This window comes from Galdieria sulphuraria, assembly GCF_000341285.1.
Source record: "Galdieria sulphuraria unplaced genomic scaffold scaf_6, whole genome shotgun sequence".
Classification (NCBI taxonomy): domain Eukaryota; phylum Rhodophyta; class Bangiophyceae; order Galdieriales; family Galdieriaceae; genus Galdieria; species Galdieria sulphuraria.
The window spans coordinates 98,488-116,730 of NW_005178469.1; the positions used below are offsets into that span (position 1 = coordinate 98,488).

The window sequence follows — 18,243 nt, forward strand, 5'->3', positions numbered from 1 at the left end:
GATGAATGATTGGCTTCGGGTCTCTTTATGGAAACGCAAACAAGTTCTAGTCAAGCCGAAAGCTCATTACGTTATCAAGCCTTTTCAAGTGAAGAGGAATATTCTACTTTGGTACAAGAAGATGAGAATACTACAAGGTCACTGACCAAGAATATGCTTCAACGGAAACATAGCGACCATGACACTGCCGTGTCCACCAACAGCAACGAAGAAGAAGTTAACGATGCACTAAACTGCCCTGAAAACAACGACAGGAACCAAGTAAAGTCATCACCCGAGATTGTAAGTGATATTGTCGCAACCGGTTCAGAAATCCTTGATAGCATCTGTCAGGGAAAAGATGTTGAAAAAGTAGCGAGTGCCCATCCTCTTCTTCCTTTATCTCTTTTATGTAGTTTTGTCCTTGAAAAACAGCGAAACTGGGAACAAGAAGATATTGAAACACAAAGACTTTTGGAATACGTGTGTATGGAGATTCAAGAAAGCTGCGACACTCAGACTTTGATCAACATGGTGCAAGTAGTCATAAATGAACTTGTCAGTTTTTATCAGAATAGCATGGTTTTCAAGGTATTTGACATTATAATATCGAGAGTTTTTGGAATCCTCAGTAGAAGACGCGAGTTTGAATATCGAGACTTGCGATGGAGCTATTATCGTTTTCAGATGAATAAGAATTCTTTAAGTATAAAAGAACGAGTGTATTCCGAACAATGCTTAGTTTCATTTGACAGTATACGCAAAGTTGAAAGAGATGGAAAGATAGACGGGCCTTGCATCATATTCTTCTGTTTTAAAACTATCTTAAAAGAAGAGAAAGCTAGATGTCTGGTACCGCTTTTGTTGCAAGTGATGAAAGAAACAAAACCTCCCAACTGGGTAGGAGATATGATAATCGATCAAGTACTGAAATCAATGAAGAGGATGGAGTTACAAGACATACAAAACATTTTCTACAAGTTGCTTCAGTTTGCAAATACGGGTAGTTCAACTTTCGATTCGTTCTTCACCAAGTTTGTAGTATTCATTTCCCAATTAGAAAGACATTGTGAAATGCTTAATCATTACGATTCCATCAATGCTTCTCAAGACTTTGGTATACGTCTCGATTCTCATGATTCTTCGACTTTACTAGCATTTGAGTGTTCTATCTTGAAACAATTCATCTTTACGTGTAGAAATGTGAGGAGCCTTTCCTTTCTAGATGTAAGTAACTTAAAAACTGAATAGGAATCATCCCTTGGGAAAAGGTTCCTCAAGCTATTTAGAAAAGATATGAGACTGAGAAACTCTATTGGTTTAGCCTTTCTCCTAGTCGTTGCTCATAATAGAATTCTTTGCGAAGAAGTTTTTGAAACATTAATCTTTGTGCTCCAATCGGAAGCAAAAAGCAAAGCTCAGTTTAACTCAAAATCAAGAGACATTCAATCGCTTGCTTCGATAATGTTTCCAAAAATGACGGAAGGAAAGGAAAGTCCTTTTTGGTCAGAAATGTTGGATTGTTTAGAAAAGACAACCAGAGCCGTTGTCGATAAATGGAATTTTCTCATGGCGCCGTTGATAGAGTTTTCTATTTATGCCTTAGATAATGAAGAGTAAGAGATTGTGCTTTCATAGTATAACATCATTGTGAGAAATCAATTAGGCTGTTTCATTTTCAGGAATACGGTTTGCACGGGCTTTACAAGTTATGTGATATTATACAAATACTATTTTCTAGTGAAACGGGTTCACAAGCACCCTTATTGGATGCAATCTTTCGTAATCTGTTGAATCAGCGAATCGATACTAACTTAGGAATCCAAACCATCCTCAAAATGGAATCTGAATGTTTAACGAGTATTCTCAACGAGAGCTTCAACAGTAAAGCCAAACAATTTTTTCTGGAAGATTTTAGGTATATTCGTCCTTATCAAGGTTTGCAGTTCATTCAATGTATATTGCCGATATTACGCTTAAACTCCGAACTATGCAACGTTGCTATCGCTACTCTCAAAAAGGTAATTTTTTTATTTGTATTTGTGGTCCTATTCAAAGCATTATTAGTGTCTAGCTTTTAATCAAACTTCAAGCAGACGCCTTGCACTCGATAGTTTGCTGATGTTTGCCAATATGTCTGAAATGACTCGAGGTAATCCATATTCTTCTGATATCGAGATGAGATACCAATACAGAAACTGTTAGAAATAGAGATAACGGTGGATGAACTTCCTCTTTTGCTTTTACGCTCATTGAGTCAAAACTATATGGTTCGTCAGAATGTTTATAGAAAATTGACCGCCACTTGTTTCACTCGCATGAGAAAATCTACGTGCAGACACATATTTTTCATCATGGAAGAGCATTGGAAGAGGTATCAACTTTATTTTCTTTGTAAGAGAATAATACATATTGTATATGTAGATATTTGGATGACTCAGTGACTCCCGTCGTACAATTTGCACGATGCGTTGAATGTCATACTGGATTCTTGATCGAACCCATTTCAGAACTATTTCAATGCTACTTGAGCTTATATGCATTTAACAAATCATCATCAGAAAAAGATATTATGGTTCAGAAGGTATGACCATCTAGCTTTAATCAAAATCATATTTATGCATTCTCAAATTGGATAGCTTTGCAACTCAATCATAGCAACTGATCTTTTGGACTTGGGAATAAGCGGACAAGAGATCGACCTCCGAATGGAAGGAATTGCCAGAAAGAAACGTAATATTTGTCGTTGCTTTTATCATATGGTGAATATCCTTATTCTGGAGCTCATTTGTCAGGAAGAATTATTCGTGAGTTCACTTGTGAGTTGGCTCGTTTGAGATATCAACTAAGAACTGACAAGTTTTCATATATGTAGGAAATTGAGTCATTGACTTCATTATTTCATTTGAAGGAGAATCTTGAACTCGTTATGAAGTCCGCTGGAATGGCCTTTGAAGTGGACACATCGAACAAAAAGCCGACTAAACAAAGACAAACAGAAGATAAGCCATTGCTTTCCTCACAGTCTTTTAAAAGGAATGGACCCAAAGGTTTTCATTTGGAGTTTTCAATGAAGATTGACAACTGGAGGAATGTTATAGATCGTATAAGACAACTCAAACAGATGTCGCCTTCCAACCTTTGCTTTTCTACGGATTCGATATTCGCACAGAGTCTTCGTTTCCTTCTTAAATTAGTTTCTGATGAAATACGTAACGCACTGAGTTCCAATTCAAAGACTCTCATAGATGTTGAACAAAGAATTGAGATTAGAGTTCAAATTCCACTATGGATATGTGCCAGTTGGAGTGATTTTGAGGTAAAATGGATTTTAAAATGATGGCCCTTTGTGAAGAAATTTTACTAGTTTCGTCGTAACAACATCAAATCTCGACCTCTTTTGCCTCTCCAAAATGTCAACCACTGTTTACGCTGGCTTTCGACTTGTTTATTACCAATGGAAGAGAAACAAGGTCGGCGATTTATTTACGTCATTTCATTCTTGACCTCATTGTCCAGTTTAGAAATAGTTGTGGATTCCTGTAATCAACTGAAAATTCTACATCAAAAGGAAAATCTCAAAATAGAAGACAAAAAATGTTCTCAAATAATGTATTTGTTAGAGACCGTGAGCAAAGCTATTTTGGATATGTTGAGAGAGAGTCGATGGAATGAAACCAATGAACTACTGAGTATCCTGATGTTCGTCAAAGAATTGTACCATAACGACGATTCGGTAAAGATGGAAGACTCTTTCTTTACTTTGATAGTGAATTTGTGATAGGTTTGGGAGTATCTGGAGACATTCAGCATTGAAACAATATCCAAAGTGACCTTCGAAGACGGACATTGTTTATTCAAGCTGCAATCTCTAACCTGGAGAACTTTAGAAAGCAAAATACTTTGCCTGGGCAATATTTCAACGATGATTTATCGGTAATGTGTGAAGTTATTTGAGGATTGACCATTAACCTTTCTTTTTAGAAAACTTGGGGATATTGGGGAAAGTGTAGAGAACTCCACGGACTCGTGGGATGGAGATAATCTTCTTATCGGTTCAGAGGCAGTTGAACAGCTTCTACAGAGCATAACTGCTCGGTCGTTTGATTTATTTGAAGACGTACGTTGGATTCTAAAGACTCAAGCCATTTTCTTGGAAGCGAACAAAGAAGCATGTTTGCAAATACTTTGTGATATCATTCAACCTATCGTTGATGTTTTGAAGAATTTGGCACGTTCTCATGTGATGCAATGGCCTATTTGTCAGTCCATCCTTCAGTCTTTGATTCAGTCTTACAGAGTTCTGCATTATATATTCTCCATCCACGTAAGCAATTTTATCTTTTTGGCATATGGTTTCTAATAATTCACTGTGTTGTTTTCTGTAAAGCTGCGTTATCAATTGAAGCCGGCTGAGAGGACTTGTCAGTTAGCCAACTTTGTACTGACCGAATATACTCCAGTCATTTATTTATTCATACCCTACATTAACCAGCATGAAACAACCCATTTGAAAAAGGTAATGGAGGTTGTTGTCGAGGCGACTTGGTTGAAATTTTGTAGGTGGTGAAAGTCGTTCCTCAATTAATTTTTCTCGTGGAACAATTGGAAACTACGTTGATTCGTCTTTCGAAACGGACGCACACCCCAGAAATACTGAGAGGCTGGAAAAGAAGCACTGCACGAGACTTTAAAATTTTGGACGAACAGGTCGACAAAGAAAACAAGTCACGTAGAATAGAAAATAGTAAACATGTCCACGACGCAAGAGAGCAACCATAGTGTTTCGCTGTTGCAGGATCTCGTTAACAAACAAGTACGAAACCTAAAAATTGCTATCACCAGTAAAAGTTTTTCTGTACTTTCTATCTTGAAAAAAGAGGTGTTGGAGGAACTGGTTGCAACCTACCAACCTCAACAATGTATCTGGTTGGATAGTGAACATCCACCCCACGATATATTCAAGTGGTTACATAACTCTTGCTCCGCGTTGCTTCATTCTACCGTGGTCATCGACCTCTTCACAGATCCCTTGGGTGTCATGCCTACTGTCAACACTCCCAACTCTTGTGTCATCCAATCCACCTTGGAAGATCTTCAAGGGAACTTGAAACAAGTTGACAAGCCAATGCGTGCAATGGTTGTCATCGAAAACTACAACATTCTGGTTCAAACAAAGGGGTGGCATTTCTTGAGAAAATGCATGGATATCCTTTTCAAGGCTCATGAAGACGGAACGGTCGCCTTTGTCCTCTTGGGATGCCATGAAAGTGACCAAGATGTTCACAGATTGACTCATCTTGTGGTGTCAGGAAACCAATGGGAAGTTGTTGATAATATGATTAAATGTAATGTTGTATCAGTCAGAAATTTGCTCTCCGGTAACATCAGACAAGAATATTTCCAGTTGACTGCTTCCAAAATCGATCCAAGATCAAAGGACATTCCAACCAGTACTTATCTAAAAAAGATTAATGCCATAAAAATGACGACTCCACAAGAAACAGAAGACTTCTCAACAATATTTGGAGATTTGCCATTTAAAGTAGCACTTAGTGAAGCAGAAAAAGACAGAAGAGCAGAAGTAGAGTTACCCTACGAACATAAGAATGTTTCTCTAGCTGACACAGCTCTCGAGGAACATCCCAAAGGCCTTCTTGTTCCAAGTTCCGATGAAGATCCGGAACAAGACAGTGACGAAGATTTGGATGTTTAGTCAGCATGTTTTCTAGTAGAAAATCTTCAAGAAGGCGACATTTCGAAACGCATGCCTTGCTATGAGTATCGTCGAAATTGACACTCATAATAGCAATATATTGCACTCCTTTCTTTAAGGTAGTAGGCAGTCAGTGATCGCTTTATTGGTACTTAATGAAAGAACCGAGAAAACAGATAAAAATCAAGACCTAATTGTTTCAACAAAATTCGCATTTGTTAATTTATCGATTTGAAAAATTTAATTTTTTAATAAAATGAAGATTATTTTAAATTATGCTTTTCTCTCTCGAGACATTATTGTATCAAAAGATTTTAAAATTAGAAATCAGAAAATTTAATGGTTGGACAAATAAATCTCTCCTTGTAAAGAAGAATGAAAGTTTAAATTTTAATTTTTTGATTTGTCTTGAAATTTGTAATTCTAAAAAATGCTACAAATTATAGAATTGCTTTTCTATACCATGTAAATCTTTTAATGTAAATGTTGACTATCAATCTTTTAAAAGCTATGAGGCACAAGAAACATAAAATTTTTTTTTACTTTTGTAGAAGTGCTTTTGAATTGGTAGTTTATTTTAATTTGGAAGGATAGGCTTGTTAACAGATAACTCTACAGATGATATCATCCTTGCTTGCAGCACTTTCGAGAACTTTTTGATAATTTTAAACTTTTGATTGCACGGCTTTGCGTCTTTATTTGAGTCATAGTTTTTGATCGAAATCATTTGCCATTATTGCATCTGAGCTCCCTTGTCATTTATATTTTTCATTGACAAGCAGTTTGGTTGACTCGTTAGGAATGGAATTTTTCGAAGAGACAATGATTTCATTTTACATTAGATTTGGTTTGTCATTAATGTTTTGGTCTCTCTATGCAATGCTGGTTTTCAACACAATTTTGAAAATCGAATATGTTCTTTTTCCAATGAATGCGGCAGATTGTCCTTTCATTATTCTACATAGCATTTTTCGTTGTAATACCGATTTTGCATTTTTCTACGAATAAAACACCACGAGCCACAAGTTGGATCCAAACTTCCCACAAGTAGTTTTAGTGAGGTAGACGATAATAATTTCTCGACTTGGTGATAACTAAAACAAATACACTCTCCAAATGCTAGCTCGGCCAAGTTTTCTTGGACCTATTTTCTTTACCAGTTTCTTTGTTGTGTTAGGTACGCAAACTTGGTTTTTCCAAAAGACAATATAATATATTTCAACTAGTTTACTTGCAAACCAAACCAGAATCCCATATCAATCAACGCAATTCTCCAAAGTCTCGTACTTCCGAACCCGATTCTCTTCTTCCTAGACGTCAACTAGTTGCCTTGAATTCTTCTCGTAATCCGCCACTGGTTTTAACTGGAGACGGAAATTCTCTTCATTTATCTTCTTCTAGTGTCACTGATATACAGTTTTTACAACAACTGGATATCCATTCCCAACTTGGCAACGTACTTTTAAATGAAACCTTTCATCATCGTGTTTCAAGTAATGGAATTGCCTTGACCACTGAATGGACAGTAGTGGACAATGGCAATACGAGTAGTCCTAGTCGTTGGCAACTAAATCTTTCTACCGGCATTCTCAGTCAGGTAAGTATCCTATGTATTCTAGAACTGTCTCCAATAATTTCTTATCAAGCTTTCACTTATCAACGATGGAAACAATACTCAATCAAACATTCCACATCTTGGCACCTATTTCCTATATAACGATGGAAAGAATTGGACCAATTATTTGTTTTCTATCCAAGTCAGAGCCAATGGAAGTAACGGAGCTTTCGGACTCATGTTTCGAGTGGCAAGCAATGCCGAGTATTATCGGTTTCTATGGAATAATGCGAATTCTACTGGTGTCTATCAACGCCTCGAACAGCACGGCCAGAATACTTTCAGGGTATTGAATCAAACCACAGGAATAGGATATCCTTTTGGAACGTGGATGATCCTAACAGCAGTTTGCAACGGTCCCATATTGCAAATATTCGCCAATCAAACCAATGTGTTGCAAGCCAATGTATCAACAAGCCCTATTTCTCAAGGTTCGGTAGCTTTGTACACTTATGATGACGATGTCGTACAGTTTCGAGAAGCAGTCGTTGTAGCTGTTCAAAGTACACCAACTCCCAGTACAGTAACCCAAATACCTAGTCTTCAAGCTACTGCAACACCAATAACCACAAAATCTACTAGCACACCAACTGCTACTCCCCACGTTGTAACAACCATACAACCAAGTAAGACTCCAACAGCAACACCTACACCTTCACCAACACCTACTGCTACTCTCGCAACCACTCAACCTCAACCTATTCTACAACATGGACAGGCATTGTTACAATTTGTCATCAAATTTGGAGACTTGTCGTTGAGCAACTATTCAAGCAACCTGAACCAGGAAGTGAAACAGAACATTGCTAATCATTCCCAAAACCAAATTACGGAAACGAATATTTATTTGACAGCATTGCGTGCGGGTTCTGTGTATGCAACGTAAGTTGTATTTCATTTCTCTGATTTGCTTTCTCATCAGTCTATAGGTTTATGATAAGAACCTCAATTTCTCTTCAATCTTCTGTTGAAAACTTTATTAACGATTATGTATGTCAATCTGGAGGATTGGACAGCAGTTTACATACATCATTGAATTGTCAAGCATTTACGAATGGACAAAATATTCAGTTGGTAACTCAAGTGAAAAATGCTTCCAATGGCCTTAGTTCAGGTGCTATTGCAGCATTAGTAGTTTGTTTAGTTGGCATTCCATTGCTCATTGCTGCCATTTTGTTGTATATCCGTTTTCGAAAGCCATCTTTATGGAAAGTTTGCATCCAACGGGTTCTATTCTGGTATCCTCAAAAGGAGTCCAAAGCATCATCATTATCCAAGACAAAACAAAAAGTTCATAATGGACTCCAACATTGCCATCGAAAGCCAAGTAGTCCTATGTTACAAGTTCATCTACATTCCAGTTTACGACAGCTCACTCGAGCTCGCCTTTTGGATGATATGCTGTATTCTTTGCAAGCAACTGGAGCAAAATGGAAAGTCATGGTGGTTGATAAACGTGGTCTACGTATTCTTTCGGCTGCTTGTCGAATGAATGACTTGATTTCTAGAGGCATTACTCTGATAGAATCTCTGGAAGCTATTCGTGACCCATTGCCTATGTTGGATGTAAGTTTATATATGGGAGTGTGAATTTTCTAAACATGTTATTTAGGTCATCTATTTTATGTCTCCCAATGATGAATCTTTCTTAAGTCTCATCGCAGATCAAAACACTCAACTTGATTGGACCCCTTCTTTATACAATGCTATTCATATATTTGCTTGCAATAGAATCAGCGAATCGTTGTTACAATGTATTCATTCCATTGGAGGGCGTCGATTGCTTTCCAAGTTGGTAACTTTGAAAGAAATTCAAGTGGATTATTTGGCAGTCGGTGAAAATGTATATCATTTGGATAGAACAGATAGTCTTTATCAACTTACAAAGGAAGAGAGTAGAAAAGAGGAAATATTTTCGAGTGGATGTCAATTTTGTACTCTATTGAGCGTTTGGAATCGTTTTCAACGCAGTTGGAATATGTCTCCTTTACAGTTGGAATGGAAATACGATGATAGAAATGTACTACTAGAACAATGGGTCAGTTGTGTGCAGCAACAATGGGAAGGTTATTATGCTCATTTTGACAACCCGCTCAACATCTCATCGGAGGATCGGAAACGAGATAGTTGTTGTTCAGTTTTGATATGGGATAGAACATCGGACCTTATTACTCCCTTGTTGCATGATTTGAGCGTCGAAAATATTTGTTTAGAAATGAAAGAAAATGGAGAGTGGAAAGATGGAATGCCATTACCAGATGACGCAGATGAATATTGGAGTTTGTTGAGATATGAAAGAATTTCCATTGCTTCGCAAATGATTGCTCACAAGTTGCAAAGCTTTCTATCCGAATATCGTGTACAAGTTGGTTCGATGGATGATGAAAATACAATAGCTCAATCTTCCACATCCAACAGTTTACATGAAATGGCCAAAATGGTACGAGATATTCCACAATATCAGGAAGAAAAAGCCAAATTGACCAAATATATTGATCTATTGCATCGATGTCTTTTGCAAGTGGAAAATAGAAAACTGATTGAATTGAGTCAACTGGAGCAAGATATTGTTAGTGGAAGAACAGTCAATGGGAAAAGTATTCAATCAGGTTCATCCAAATGGGAGCATTTGATGGAAAGAGTTGAAACTTTTTTGAGCGACTCAAGTACGAGGGAACAAGATAAAATGAGGATCATCTTGCTGTGGAGTCTTTGTTGGGGACTCTCCATCACCCAAAGAAACCGATGGCTTCAAATGGCCCAGTTGCATGAAAATGTTCAAGTCATTCGAGCTTTGAAAGCTTGTGAGACATTGAATGTTTCAGATAGTCAAAAAGAAAGAAAGAAAAGAAGGGAAGAAACGAAAAGATTTCTTTCAAAGAAACATGCCTTTTCCCAAAGTACGGATCATGAAGAAGAACTCTATGAAAGGGTCATTCCTGCAGTTTGTTCAGAACTGGAAAATATCTTAGGTAAAATTGAGGATAATGGATTTGTATCGGAAGATGAAGAAAGAAGAACCGGACGAACTAAGAATGCAACAGATAAACGCATTTCATCGTCTTCTCGTGTAACCAAAAGCGTTCGAAGGTCGAGGTCTCGTAGACGATCCGCACCCTCAGATGACTATCCATCATCATCTGCACAAATAGAAAAGCGACGCATATTGATATTTGTATTGGGTGGAGTGACCTTATACGAAATTCGTAATTTACAGTCTTTAGCAGAAAGATATCCTATCAACTTGGTAGTCGGTGGTAGCTGTATATTGACTGGAGCTTCTTATTTGTCTCAATTATCTCGTTTGGGATGAACAAAAACTGGATACTTGTTACCGGTGCAACTAGAGGATTTGGTAGAGCGTTTGCTTTTGAATTGATCAAAAGCTTGAAATTGTTACCTGATGGAAGCAAGTTGCTTGTAACTGGTAGAGACGAGTCGAAAGTATCTCAATTGGTACAGTCGTTGTTGGAGAACAGACCCAACTGTAAGTGATACTTGAGTGAAAAGATTGTGGTTTTGACCTTTTCATACAGTGTATGTTACAGGAAAAGTTCTTGATTTGAATTGTTCTTCAGTACAATCTGATATAGCCTCCCTATTTCAACAAGAGGAAGCGAATAGTTATTCTTCCAGTTATCTCGTGAATAATGCAGGAACGCTGGGTCCCTTGGGTCCTTTAGAAGAATGTGACCTTGAATACCATATCTTGTTATTTCCATGAGAATGTGCATACTACTGTGTATTTAACGAATCAGTATATAAGATTGCTTCGCAACTCATTGAGACATATTATACATATCTCATCTTTAGCAGCGATTGAGCCATTGGAATATTGCGGCTTATATTGTATGGGAAAGGCAGCTAAAAATATGCATATGGAAATGGTTGCTTGTGAACATAGTGATATAAGAACCTTGAACTACGCACCTGGACCTATGGAAACGGATATGCAAACCACTTTACGTGAAGGACTTCCTTTGGGCCATTTAAAGACTCAAATGGTCCAGTTATGGAAAGAACAACAGCTAGTGCTTCCTCATGAGTCGGCTCGAAAATTGATAGGCATATTGGAAACGGATAGATATGAAAATGGCACACATATCGACTTTTATTCGGATAATGCTTGTTGAGCCCAATATTGTTGTTGTTTTTGAAATAAGGAATAGATACCTGTGGATGCTGCTGCACTCGATGGTCTTCCTATGTATTCTACTGTACGAATATTGTTGTCGTAACGAATGCAGGCTTCCATTCTGGGTTTTATATAACTATATGCCCCCTATTCATATCACTAGTTAGTATTCATGATAAAGCATCACACAAACCATATTTTTGGGTTCTTCTTGACACCAAATGATTCTAGCCGATGGATATTGACGTAGAGATAAAATGACCTATCAAGTAATCATGATTCCATCATTCACCTCTTTAAGAATAACTACAACCTCTTGAAAAGGAAATGGTGCCAACTGCTCCAAACGTATCAAAACAGCAGAAGATGATGGCATAGACTCTCGTTGTTCCAACAAATCAAAATAAAATTTGCCAGAACAAAAAATAACTTTGTCAACTTGATCTTTGGGAAGCTTACTATCGTCTGGAATCACCCGCATGAAACGGTGAGGAGGTTGTAGTTGCTTCCAATCACTTTTACATTGGCGATGTCTTAATAATGATTTGGGAGTCAAGATTGCCAATGGTTTACGAAACTAAAAGGAAGGATCATGATAACAGAAAAGAAATGATGAATGGACTTGCCTTGCGATGCATTTGTGCCCGTAAGAGATGGAACAAATTGGCTGGACTGGTACAATTCGCAACTTGAATATTGGTCTTTTGCAACTGTTGAATAGGATTGGAATACCATTCAGGTATGATATCTTGATCTTCATCCGATAACTGGAGAAATCTTTCTAGTTTTGCAGAAGAATGGTCGGGACCTTGACCTTCCCATCCATGTGGTAAGAATAATACCAAACCACTTTGCTTTCTCCATTTCCTTTCGCTGCATGACAGAAAACAATCTATCATGACTTGTGCACTATTTGCAAAGTCTCCAAATTGAGCTTCCCATATAACTAAAGTTTGAGGAGATTCTAAAGAATAACCCCACTCGAAACCCAATACAGCGTTTTCGGACAAGTGCGAATTATAGACACTTGGACAAGTTCCAATGGCTGCGAATGGATAGTAATGCACTTCATTTTCCTTATATAACAAGATCATCAACGATATATGTCATCTACTGAAAGCATATTCACGACTTACTTGATCAACCCATAAAGCATGACGTTGAGAGAAGGTGCCACGTTGACAATCTTGACCACTTAGACGAACACCATATCCTTCATCTAGAAGAGTGGCGAAAGCTAAAGCTTCTGCAGTAGCCCAATCCAAAGCTTTTCCATTCAATATATTTCTTCGTTCTTCTAATAACTTGGATATTTGAGGATGAAGCTAATGGAATGTGGATGAAGCATATACGAAATGGAAAACGATAATTACCTCGAAGTTTTCAGGAACATGGCAAAGCTTTTGTAGCAGTCTATGTAAGGTATCTTCAGAGACTCCTGTCGTAGATGGTTCAGTATCCAATATGCTTTCGGGAATCATATCCTTCCAGTTGCCTTGAAGGAAGTGAGGCTTTGGTTTCCAATTCGCTTGAAAGGCATTTTGGTAAGCTGTTTGATAGTCTTGTATCCATTGTTGATATTCTTCTTCATTCATCACTCCATTGGATATCAAATGACTTGCATATTTTTTACTCACAGGAAGTTGATTCCTGATGCATTTGTACATTGTAGGTTGCGTAAAACTATTCAAACATATGAGGCAATACAGATAATATTCCAACAGCAAAGACTATTACCTAGGTTGGTCTACTTCATTATGGCCATGCAAGCGATAGCACACAAGGTCAATCAACACATCTTTGCCAAAATGTTGTCGATATTCTACAGCCAAACTACAACAAGCAACCACTGCCTCAGGGTCATCACCATTCACATGAAATACTGGAATATCTAATGCTTTGGCAATATCCGTACAATAGGTACAACTACGACCATCTTGAGGATGAGTAGTAAAACCAATTTGGTTGTTGACAATCAAATGAACAGTTCCTTTGACAGAATAATGTTCTAGTTTGAACATTTGTAAAGTTTCATATACAACACCCTGAAATATCCATTTGCAATCAATTCTCAGCAATCTTATTGACTTACTTGACCAGTAAATGCTGCATCTCCATGTATATTGACTGCCAATACTTTAGCATTTGTAGCAACTATGTCTTGTTTAGCTTTAGTCTTGCCAATGAGAACTGGATTAACTACTTCTAAATGGGAAGGATTCTCCAACAAACTGACATGTATGGAATTTCCTAAATAAATAGTTATCCAATATACACAACTCAACGGCTCATTCTCACCTGTTCCTGATAACTTTAAATCGGTGGAAATAGATAAATGAGATTTCACATCCCCAGTGCAATCATAAATATCTGTGAATGGTACTCGATCTGCTACAAAACTATGTAATATTTCTTCCACTGGCATATTCAATACATTGGCAAGTATGGCTAATCTTCCTCGATGCGGCATTCCAATAACGACACTTTGTACACCCAATAAAGATGCTGTTTCTAATATCGCATGTAAACCTGGCACTATGGATTCTCCTCCTTCACCACCATAACGTTTGGCTGTAGGAAACTTGATGGCTAAAAATCTTTCAAAACTATCAGCAGCTGTCAAATCCTTTAATATTTGTTTCTTTTGTTCATTCGATAGGGATGGAAATTTGCGTTCTACTTTGTGTTGGAACCACTTTCTTTCCTTGTCTCTAGAAAGATGAGCATATTCATATCCCACATTTCCACAATATATACTTTCAAGATGTTGAAATAAGGACTCCAGAGACTCATTCTATTCGATGGAAATGATAAAGGAGATATCAGTCGTTTCACGATGCCAACATTAATCAAGATGATGACTTACGATAGGAAGATGTCCAATCGACAAAGCATCAGTCGTTTTGGAGGAATGTTTATAATATTCCCAATCCAGTAACTGTTTTCTATCTTGTGGTATCAAGTGCTTGTAAAAACCAAACTGGGAATCCAGTTTGAGAGGATCCCATTGCGCCTTGAAATGACCAAAGTTTCGATAATTATTCACCATTTGAGAAATTTTCATACTATGATTTGCATAATCTATCATATACTGAAATATTTGTTGTGGTGAAAAGCTGTCTTTGGCTACTTGGGTTTCCCACTTTTGAATTTGTTGAAACATGGAAGACCACGGAAAAGATACCTTGTTCGGATAAAAAGAGTGTGTGTGTGTGTTATTGGAAGAATCACTTACTGTTGAGGGATTTCTTTTCCAAGCTTCATATTGATCCTTCAGACTTTGAAGGGATTGTTGAGAGGCATCTTCAGAACGAGGTTTAGGTTGCGCAACAGAAAAAAAACGAGTAAAAACACTCCATCTTTGTGGATATTCTAAAACATATTTTGAACTCTTGTGCAGTCGTTTTTTAGTATGTTTCCATATAGGGAAGAACGGTTTCCAAAACATGGAGTAGAAAATGTCAATGTCCAAGACTCAATTCCTTGGTCTCGATGGGACAAACTATGGCGAATAAGAAATAAAAACTTTACAATATTTGAATACCAAACATTTCGTTTCTATACAGCTATTAGAGCCAGTTAAGCAAACTTTCAACAGCGTTTGATAGAGTTTGTACGACTTTCTTTGGAGATTCAACAAGTGGAACAAGTAGTCTATCTATTACAGCAGAAAAGAGAGGTTGAAGATTTCAAAAATACCGCGAATAGTTTGGAAGAAAAAAGAAAGCACGTGGACTTGAAGATTGCGTTAGAGACACTCCAGAGAAAAAAAAATATTTGAAAAAATGCTTGGCGCCTTTTGGAAAAACTGGAACAAAGCAACTCTCTGCCAGAAGAATTATCGGAGAACTTGCTGAGAAAGCTGGTGTAGGAAATCTGCGAAGCAAAGAGTGTAAACTATGCTGGAAGAATATTAAATATAGAGCACTTGTAGAGCAAATAAGAGAAAACCAGAAGAAGATAGTGTTTAGAACCGAAGAGAAGTTGTGTTGGTGTTTTAATAGTTGAAAGAAAGTATTCGGCGTTGTTTCGAGTGTTGTAAGACCTTGGAGTTGATAAAGAAGGCGGATAGTTGGTTTGCGGAAGCTTTTGTTGAACCGTTCGTTTCGGAAAGGCTGTAGTCTGTTGAGAATGGTTCGAATCGTTTTCTAATAAAGAAATCGCAATAAATGAACTGCGTAGATATCTATCGGCACTTTTTTTGTGAAAGTTGATTGATAAAGAAATAGGATTGTTCACTTTGAGAATATATAGGATCCTCATTTCTTCTATATGCAAGTATCTGGGTTTTCACCTTTCATCAGAACCTTTACTACACAGGACTAGAAGAATTTTTTGCTCTATACATCAGTTTGAAATGGCAATATATTCACAAGATTCCATTGACAAGACTTTACGATATCGTTTCTTTGGGGATTCTGAACTATTTTGTATATATTTTGAAGCTTCGAAGGTGCAATCAGCAAGTAGCTTAAAGTCTGTTTCATGGAAGTAAATCTCAAAAGACTTCAACAACTTTTGTTGGGAAGCATAGGAAGGTCTGAAAATATTTTGGGGAAAATTCTTGTCCGCAAGAGTAAAAGACTCCAAAGCAAGTCTTTCTTAAGACTGAAGAGAACACAAGTAGGTTAGATACGACCAATTACTAGATTTCGTTTGGAATGGTCGTTACTGGATATTTCGATATATAGAAAGTACATTGAAGACTCTTGACACGGCCAAAGATGCCTCTTCGATGTGAAAACCCAATAATTTCTCATCTTATTGGATTTAAAGTATATTCCCCAGTTTTTTGTTTCAGTGTTGCCAAACAGCAATGCGCAAGAAGTTATTCAAGATATTCCTCATTTGACTTGAACCTCCGTGATAAACAGTGGCGATAAAAGTGTTCAATTGGAGGAAATTTATGAATGTTTCATTTCTGTTAACGGATCGGTGCAACAGTTTCAGCGTCGTAATTAAAAAAAATTTTACTTGGCGCATTTCTGATTGTCATCGAATGTACTAAAAAATTTGCAGTAGGGAGGAATTTTGGATGCCTATCGAACCGACCACAAAAACTGGTCCCAAGCATCATTCTCCTTTTATTTCCCCTATTTTACGTCTATTGAAAGATGTTTCGCAAATTATTTTAAACAAAGAATATCTCAAGTACCCCATTGTATACATACCGTTTGTCCACAATGTTGAAAAGATAAAATGCAAGGATTACGAAGATTATATCTAGTGTTCGAGAAGCTCAGGATACTTTGAAGAGGTTGAACCTGGGTTGTTCATTTTCAGGAAAAAGTAGCGAAAATGTGTCGATTGTGAGAAGAGATCCGCCTTCAGTTGGGATTGAATGGGAAATAGTCGGCCGAAGAACTCAGACTATCGATATTGTTGTTTCAGAAAGACGTCATTTATAAGGGGCAACTTGAAAGAGAAAGAATTATGGGACTGGTTTCCAACTACTTTTACAAACCCCAAACTATTTTTGTCCAAAGCAAACTCTAATATCGTGTATTTTTGTTGAGATGAATTTTGCTATTTCCAAGGAAGAAAGAATTAGTCTATTGATTCCACATTTGATAGAGTTGATACGTTGAGATGTTGATGGACAATAGAATGATATGATTTGGCCATCTGACGTATGAACAAAGGGTAGAATGAGACAACTGTCCTTTGATGTTTTGAGCGCCAAAGAGATAAAGAAAAAAGACAGCATTTATATTACATGACAAGAGAATGTTGTCTCAGTACCAATGATATGTTGTCGAGTTTGAGACTAAAAAAAGTACTTGCACTACTTTATATACTTCTTTGTATATATCATCTTTGTCTCAATGACTTGGAGTTTACAAAGACGCCTTGTTTGAAACTATTTTCCTTATCTGGCTACATTCTACAACGAATCCTTTCTTTGGAGTTGCATTCAAATATAGATATGATGGAGCATTCTGCTTATCATCGATACAATACGTATAGAGAACCCTTGATCATGGTAATTCCATTCACAAGTGGACAGATAGAAAGAGTTTTGCATATGTTATCTCTTTTTGAAAGGGTTCCTCCGTGTAGACCACAAGGAAGACCCGTTAGACATCTTCCAACTGTACTTTTTTATTATCACGCTTCCCTAGAGACCCATTTCGGAAAATGGATTCAACAAAATATATCACAAGTATGGAATGCTTTGCCCATTTCTATAAGAGATTGCTTTAGTTACGATATCCTATGGAAAAGTGCCAATCTGACAGGGATAAGGGACTTGTATTCTAAGTGGGATTCGGAAGCTTATTCAGCAGGGACCAACAACATGTTTTATGGTATCATGAGAGATTGCTCTATTACAAGAAAGTATCAGTACATGTTCTATTGCGAACCTGACGTATCTCCTATACGAAGTGGCTGGTTGGATAAACTAGTAGAGTTAAGTTTGTTGAGTGATCAACACAAAGTTTGGATGATTGGTTCAGTTTATATGGGACACGATTTTGGTGCGGTTATCTCTTGGGCTTTACAATATACCAGAACGGCATGGAAACATTTGAATGGAAATGCACTGTATCGATTAGGTGACGCTTCTTTTCTTCGTTATTTGTATTATGTGGAAAAAAAATACTATCCCTTTTCATTCGACATGAGTATATATCGTTATTTTCATTCACTTAGGAATCCCAATCTCGCACATAAGTTTGTTAGAACCAATGTGATTATCAATATTGGCAATAGCTATGTCACAAACACGTCGATTCAAGAGACATATTCGGATACGTATCTTGTTCATGGCAAGCATATTATTCTGGATTAATGCAT

At 37.2% G+C, this 18,243-nt stretch overlaps 7 protein-coding genes across 8 annotated transcripts in view; 4 read left to right on the plus strand and 3 right to left on the minus strand.

Moving 5' to 3' along the window:
* The first annotated feature begins 23 nt into the window (after window positions 1-23).
* Window positions 24-4,843, plus strand: Gasu_10660 (uncharacterized protein). Its single transcript, XM_005708149.1, has 13 exons — window positions 24-1,182; window positions 1,231-1,595; window positions 1,646-2,000; window positions 2,047-2,131; window positions 2,185-2,353; window positions 2,404-2,563; window positions 2,619-2,798; window positions 2,855-3,298; window positions 3,347-3,715; window positions 3,764-3,915; window positions 3,964-4,306; window positions 4,370-4,498; window positions 4,543-4,843. Exons 1-13 carry the CDS (start codon window positions 28-30, stop codon window positions 4,759-4,761), a joined length of 4,125 nt encoding a protein of 1,374 aa, XP_005708206.1. The 5' UTR covers window positions 24-27; the 3' UTR covers window positions 4,762-4,843.
* Window positions 4,844-4,923: 80 nt separating this feature from the next.
* On the plus strand, window positions 4,924-6,241 carry Gasu_10670 (uncharacterized protein). The gene has a single exon (XM_005708150.1). The coding sequence runs from the start codon at window positions 5,021-5,023 to the stop codon at window positions 5,693-5,695; it is 675 nt and encodes a 224-aa protein (XP_005708207.1). The 5' UTR covers window positions 4,924-5,020; the 3' UTR covers window positions 5,696-6,241.
* A 172-nt stretch (window positions 6,242-6,413) lies between these two features.
* Gasu_10680 (SNARE-interacting protein-like protein) lies at window positions 6,414-11,064 on the plus strand. The gene is made up of 7 exons (XM_005708151.1): window positions 6,414-6,580; window positions 6,873-7,292; window positions 7,342-8,192; window positions 8,240-8,876; window positions 8,923-10,612; window positions 10,660-10,797; window positions 10,847-11,064. The coding sequence occupies exons 1-7, from the start codon at window positions 6,554-6,556 to the stop codon at window positions 11,032-11,034; spliced, it is 3,951 nt and encodes a 1,316-aa protein (XP_005708208.1). The 5' UTR covers window positions 6,414-6,553; the 3' UTR covers window positions 11,035-11,064.
* Gasu_10690 (2-oxoglutarate dehydrogenase E1 component) lies at window positions 10,829-11,993 on the minus strand. 2 transcript variants are annotated; one of them, XM_005708153.1, is made up of 3 exons: window positions 11,756-11,993; window positions 11,639-11,707; window positions 10,829-11,592 (listed from the first exon to the last, which is right to left on the minus strand). In XM_005708153.1, the coding sequence occupies exons 1-3, from the start codon at window positions 11,924-11,926 to the stop codon at window positions 11,422-11,424; spliced, it is 411 nt and encodes a 136-aa protein (XP_005708210.1). In that variant the 5' UTR covers window positions 11,927-11,993; the 3' UTR covers window positions 10,829-11,421. The 2 variants fall into 2 exon arrangements, with proteins under 2 accessions (XP_005708210.1, XP_005708209.1); XM_005708152.1 differs by having other exon boundaries at window positions 11,069-11,592.
* A 15-nt stretch (window positions 11,994-12,008) lies between these two features.
* On the minus strand, window positions 12,009-15,623 carry Gasu_10700 (2-oxoglutarate dehydrogenase E1 component). The gene is made up of 9 exons (XM_005708154.1): window positions 14,990-15,623; window positions 14,681-14,947; window positions 14,312-14,629; window positions 13,744-14,239; window positions 13,538-13,695; window positions 13,183-13,490; window positions 12,819-13,128; window positions 12,582-12,770; window positions 12,009-12,521 (listed from the first exon to the last, which is right to left on the minus strand). Exons 2-9 carry the CDS (start codon window positions 14,891-14,893, stop codon window positions 12,036-12,038), a joined length of 2,478 nt encoding a protein of 825 aa, XP_005708211.1. The 5' UTR covers window positions 14,894-14,947; window positions 14,990-15,623; the 3' UTR covers window positions 12,009-12,035.
* Window positions 15,624-17,143: 1,520 nt separating this feature from the next.
* Window positions 17,144-18,154, plus strand: Gasu_10710 (uncharacterized protein). Its single transcript, XM_005708155.1, has 2 exons — window positions 17,144-18,071; window positions 18,122-18,154. The coding sequence occupies exons 1-2, from the start codon at window positions 17,162-17,164 to the stop codon at window positions 18,127-18,129; spliced, it is 918 nt and encodes a 305-aa protein (XP_005708212.1). The 5' UTR covers window positions 17,144-17,161; the 3' UTR covers window positions 18,130-18,154.
* Window positions 18,155-18,158: 4 nt separating this feature from the next.
* Gasu_10720 (uncharacterized protein) overlaps window positions 18,159-18,243 on the minus strand; it is a 1,445-nt gene continuing 1,360 nt past the window's right edge. Inside the window, exon 1 of the mRNA XM_005708156.1 lies at window positions 18,159-18,243. This exon is cut by the window's right edge and continues 1,360 nt beyond it. Coding sequence (XP_005708213.1) covers window positions 18,225-18,243 — 19 coding nt within the window. The 3' untranslated portion in view covers window positions 18,159-18,224.

Excerpts from the sequence above, each read along its gene's own strand:
- Gasu_10660 (XM_005708149.1), top strand. The coding sequence starts at position 28 with ATGGAAACGCAAACAAGTTCTAGTCAAGCCGAAAGCTCATTACGTTAT. Across the intron at positions 1,183-1,230 it reads TCATCTTTACGTGTAGAAAT|GAATCATCCCTTGGGAAAAG; the intron begins GTGAGGAGCCTT and ends AAAACTGAATAG. Across the intron at positions 2,132-2,184 it reads TATGTCTGAAATGACTCGAG|AAATAGAGATAACGGTGGAT; the intron begins GTAATCCATATT and ends AGAAACTGTTAG.
- Gasu_10670 (XM_005708150.1), top strand. The coding sequence starts at position 5,021 with ATGCCTACTGTCAACACTCCCAACTCTTGTGTCATCCAATCCACCTTG.
- Gasu_10680 (XM_005708151.1), top strand. The coding sequence starts at position 6,554 with ATGTTTTGGTCTCTCTATGCAATGCTG. Across the intron at positions 7,293-7,341 it reads CTACCGGCATTCTCAGTCAG|CTTTCACTTATCAACGATGG; the intron begins GTAAGTATCCTA and ends TTTCTTATCAAG. Across the intron at positions 8,877-8,922 it reads ACCCATTGCCTATGTTGGAT|GTCATCTATTTTATGTCTCC; the intron begins GTAAGTTTATAT and ends CATGTTATTTAG.
- Gasu_10690 (XM_005708153.1), bottom strand. The coding sequence starts at position 11,926 with ATGCGGGTGATTCCAGACGATAGTAAGCTTCCCAAAGATCAAGTTGAC. Across the intron at positions 11,708-11,755 it reads CATTTCCTTTTCAAGAGGTT|GTCATTTTATCTCTACGTCA; the intron begins GTAGTTATTCTT and ends ATTACTTGATAG. Across the intron at positions 11,593-11,638 it reads AAGAAGAACCCAAAAATATG|GGGGCATATAGTTATATAAA; the intron begins GTTTGTGTGATG and ends TGATATGAATAG.
- Gasu_10700 (XM_005708154.1), bottom strand. The coding sequence starts at position 14,893 with ATGTTTTGGAAACCGTTCTTCCCTATATGGAAACATACTAAAAAACGA. Across the intron at positions 14,240-14,311 it reads CGATTGGACATCTTCCTATC|AATGAGTCTCTGGAGTCCTT; the intron begins GTAAGTCATCAT and ends TCCATCGAATAG. Across the intron at positions 12,522-12,581 it reads ATGCTTTATGGGTTGATCAA|GAAAATGAAGTGCATTACTA; the intron begins GTAAGTCGTGAA and ends TTGTTATATAAG.
- Gasu_10710 (XM_005708155.1), top strand. The coding sequence starts at position 17,162 with ATGACAAGAGAATGTTGTCTCAGTACCAATGATATGTTGTCGAGTTTG.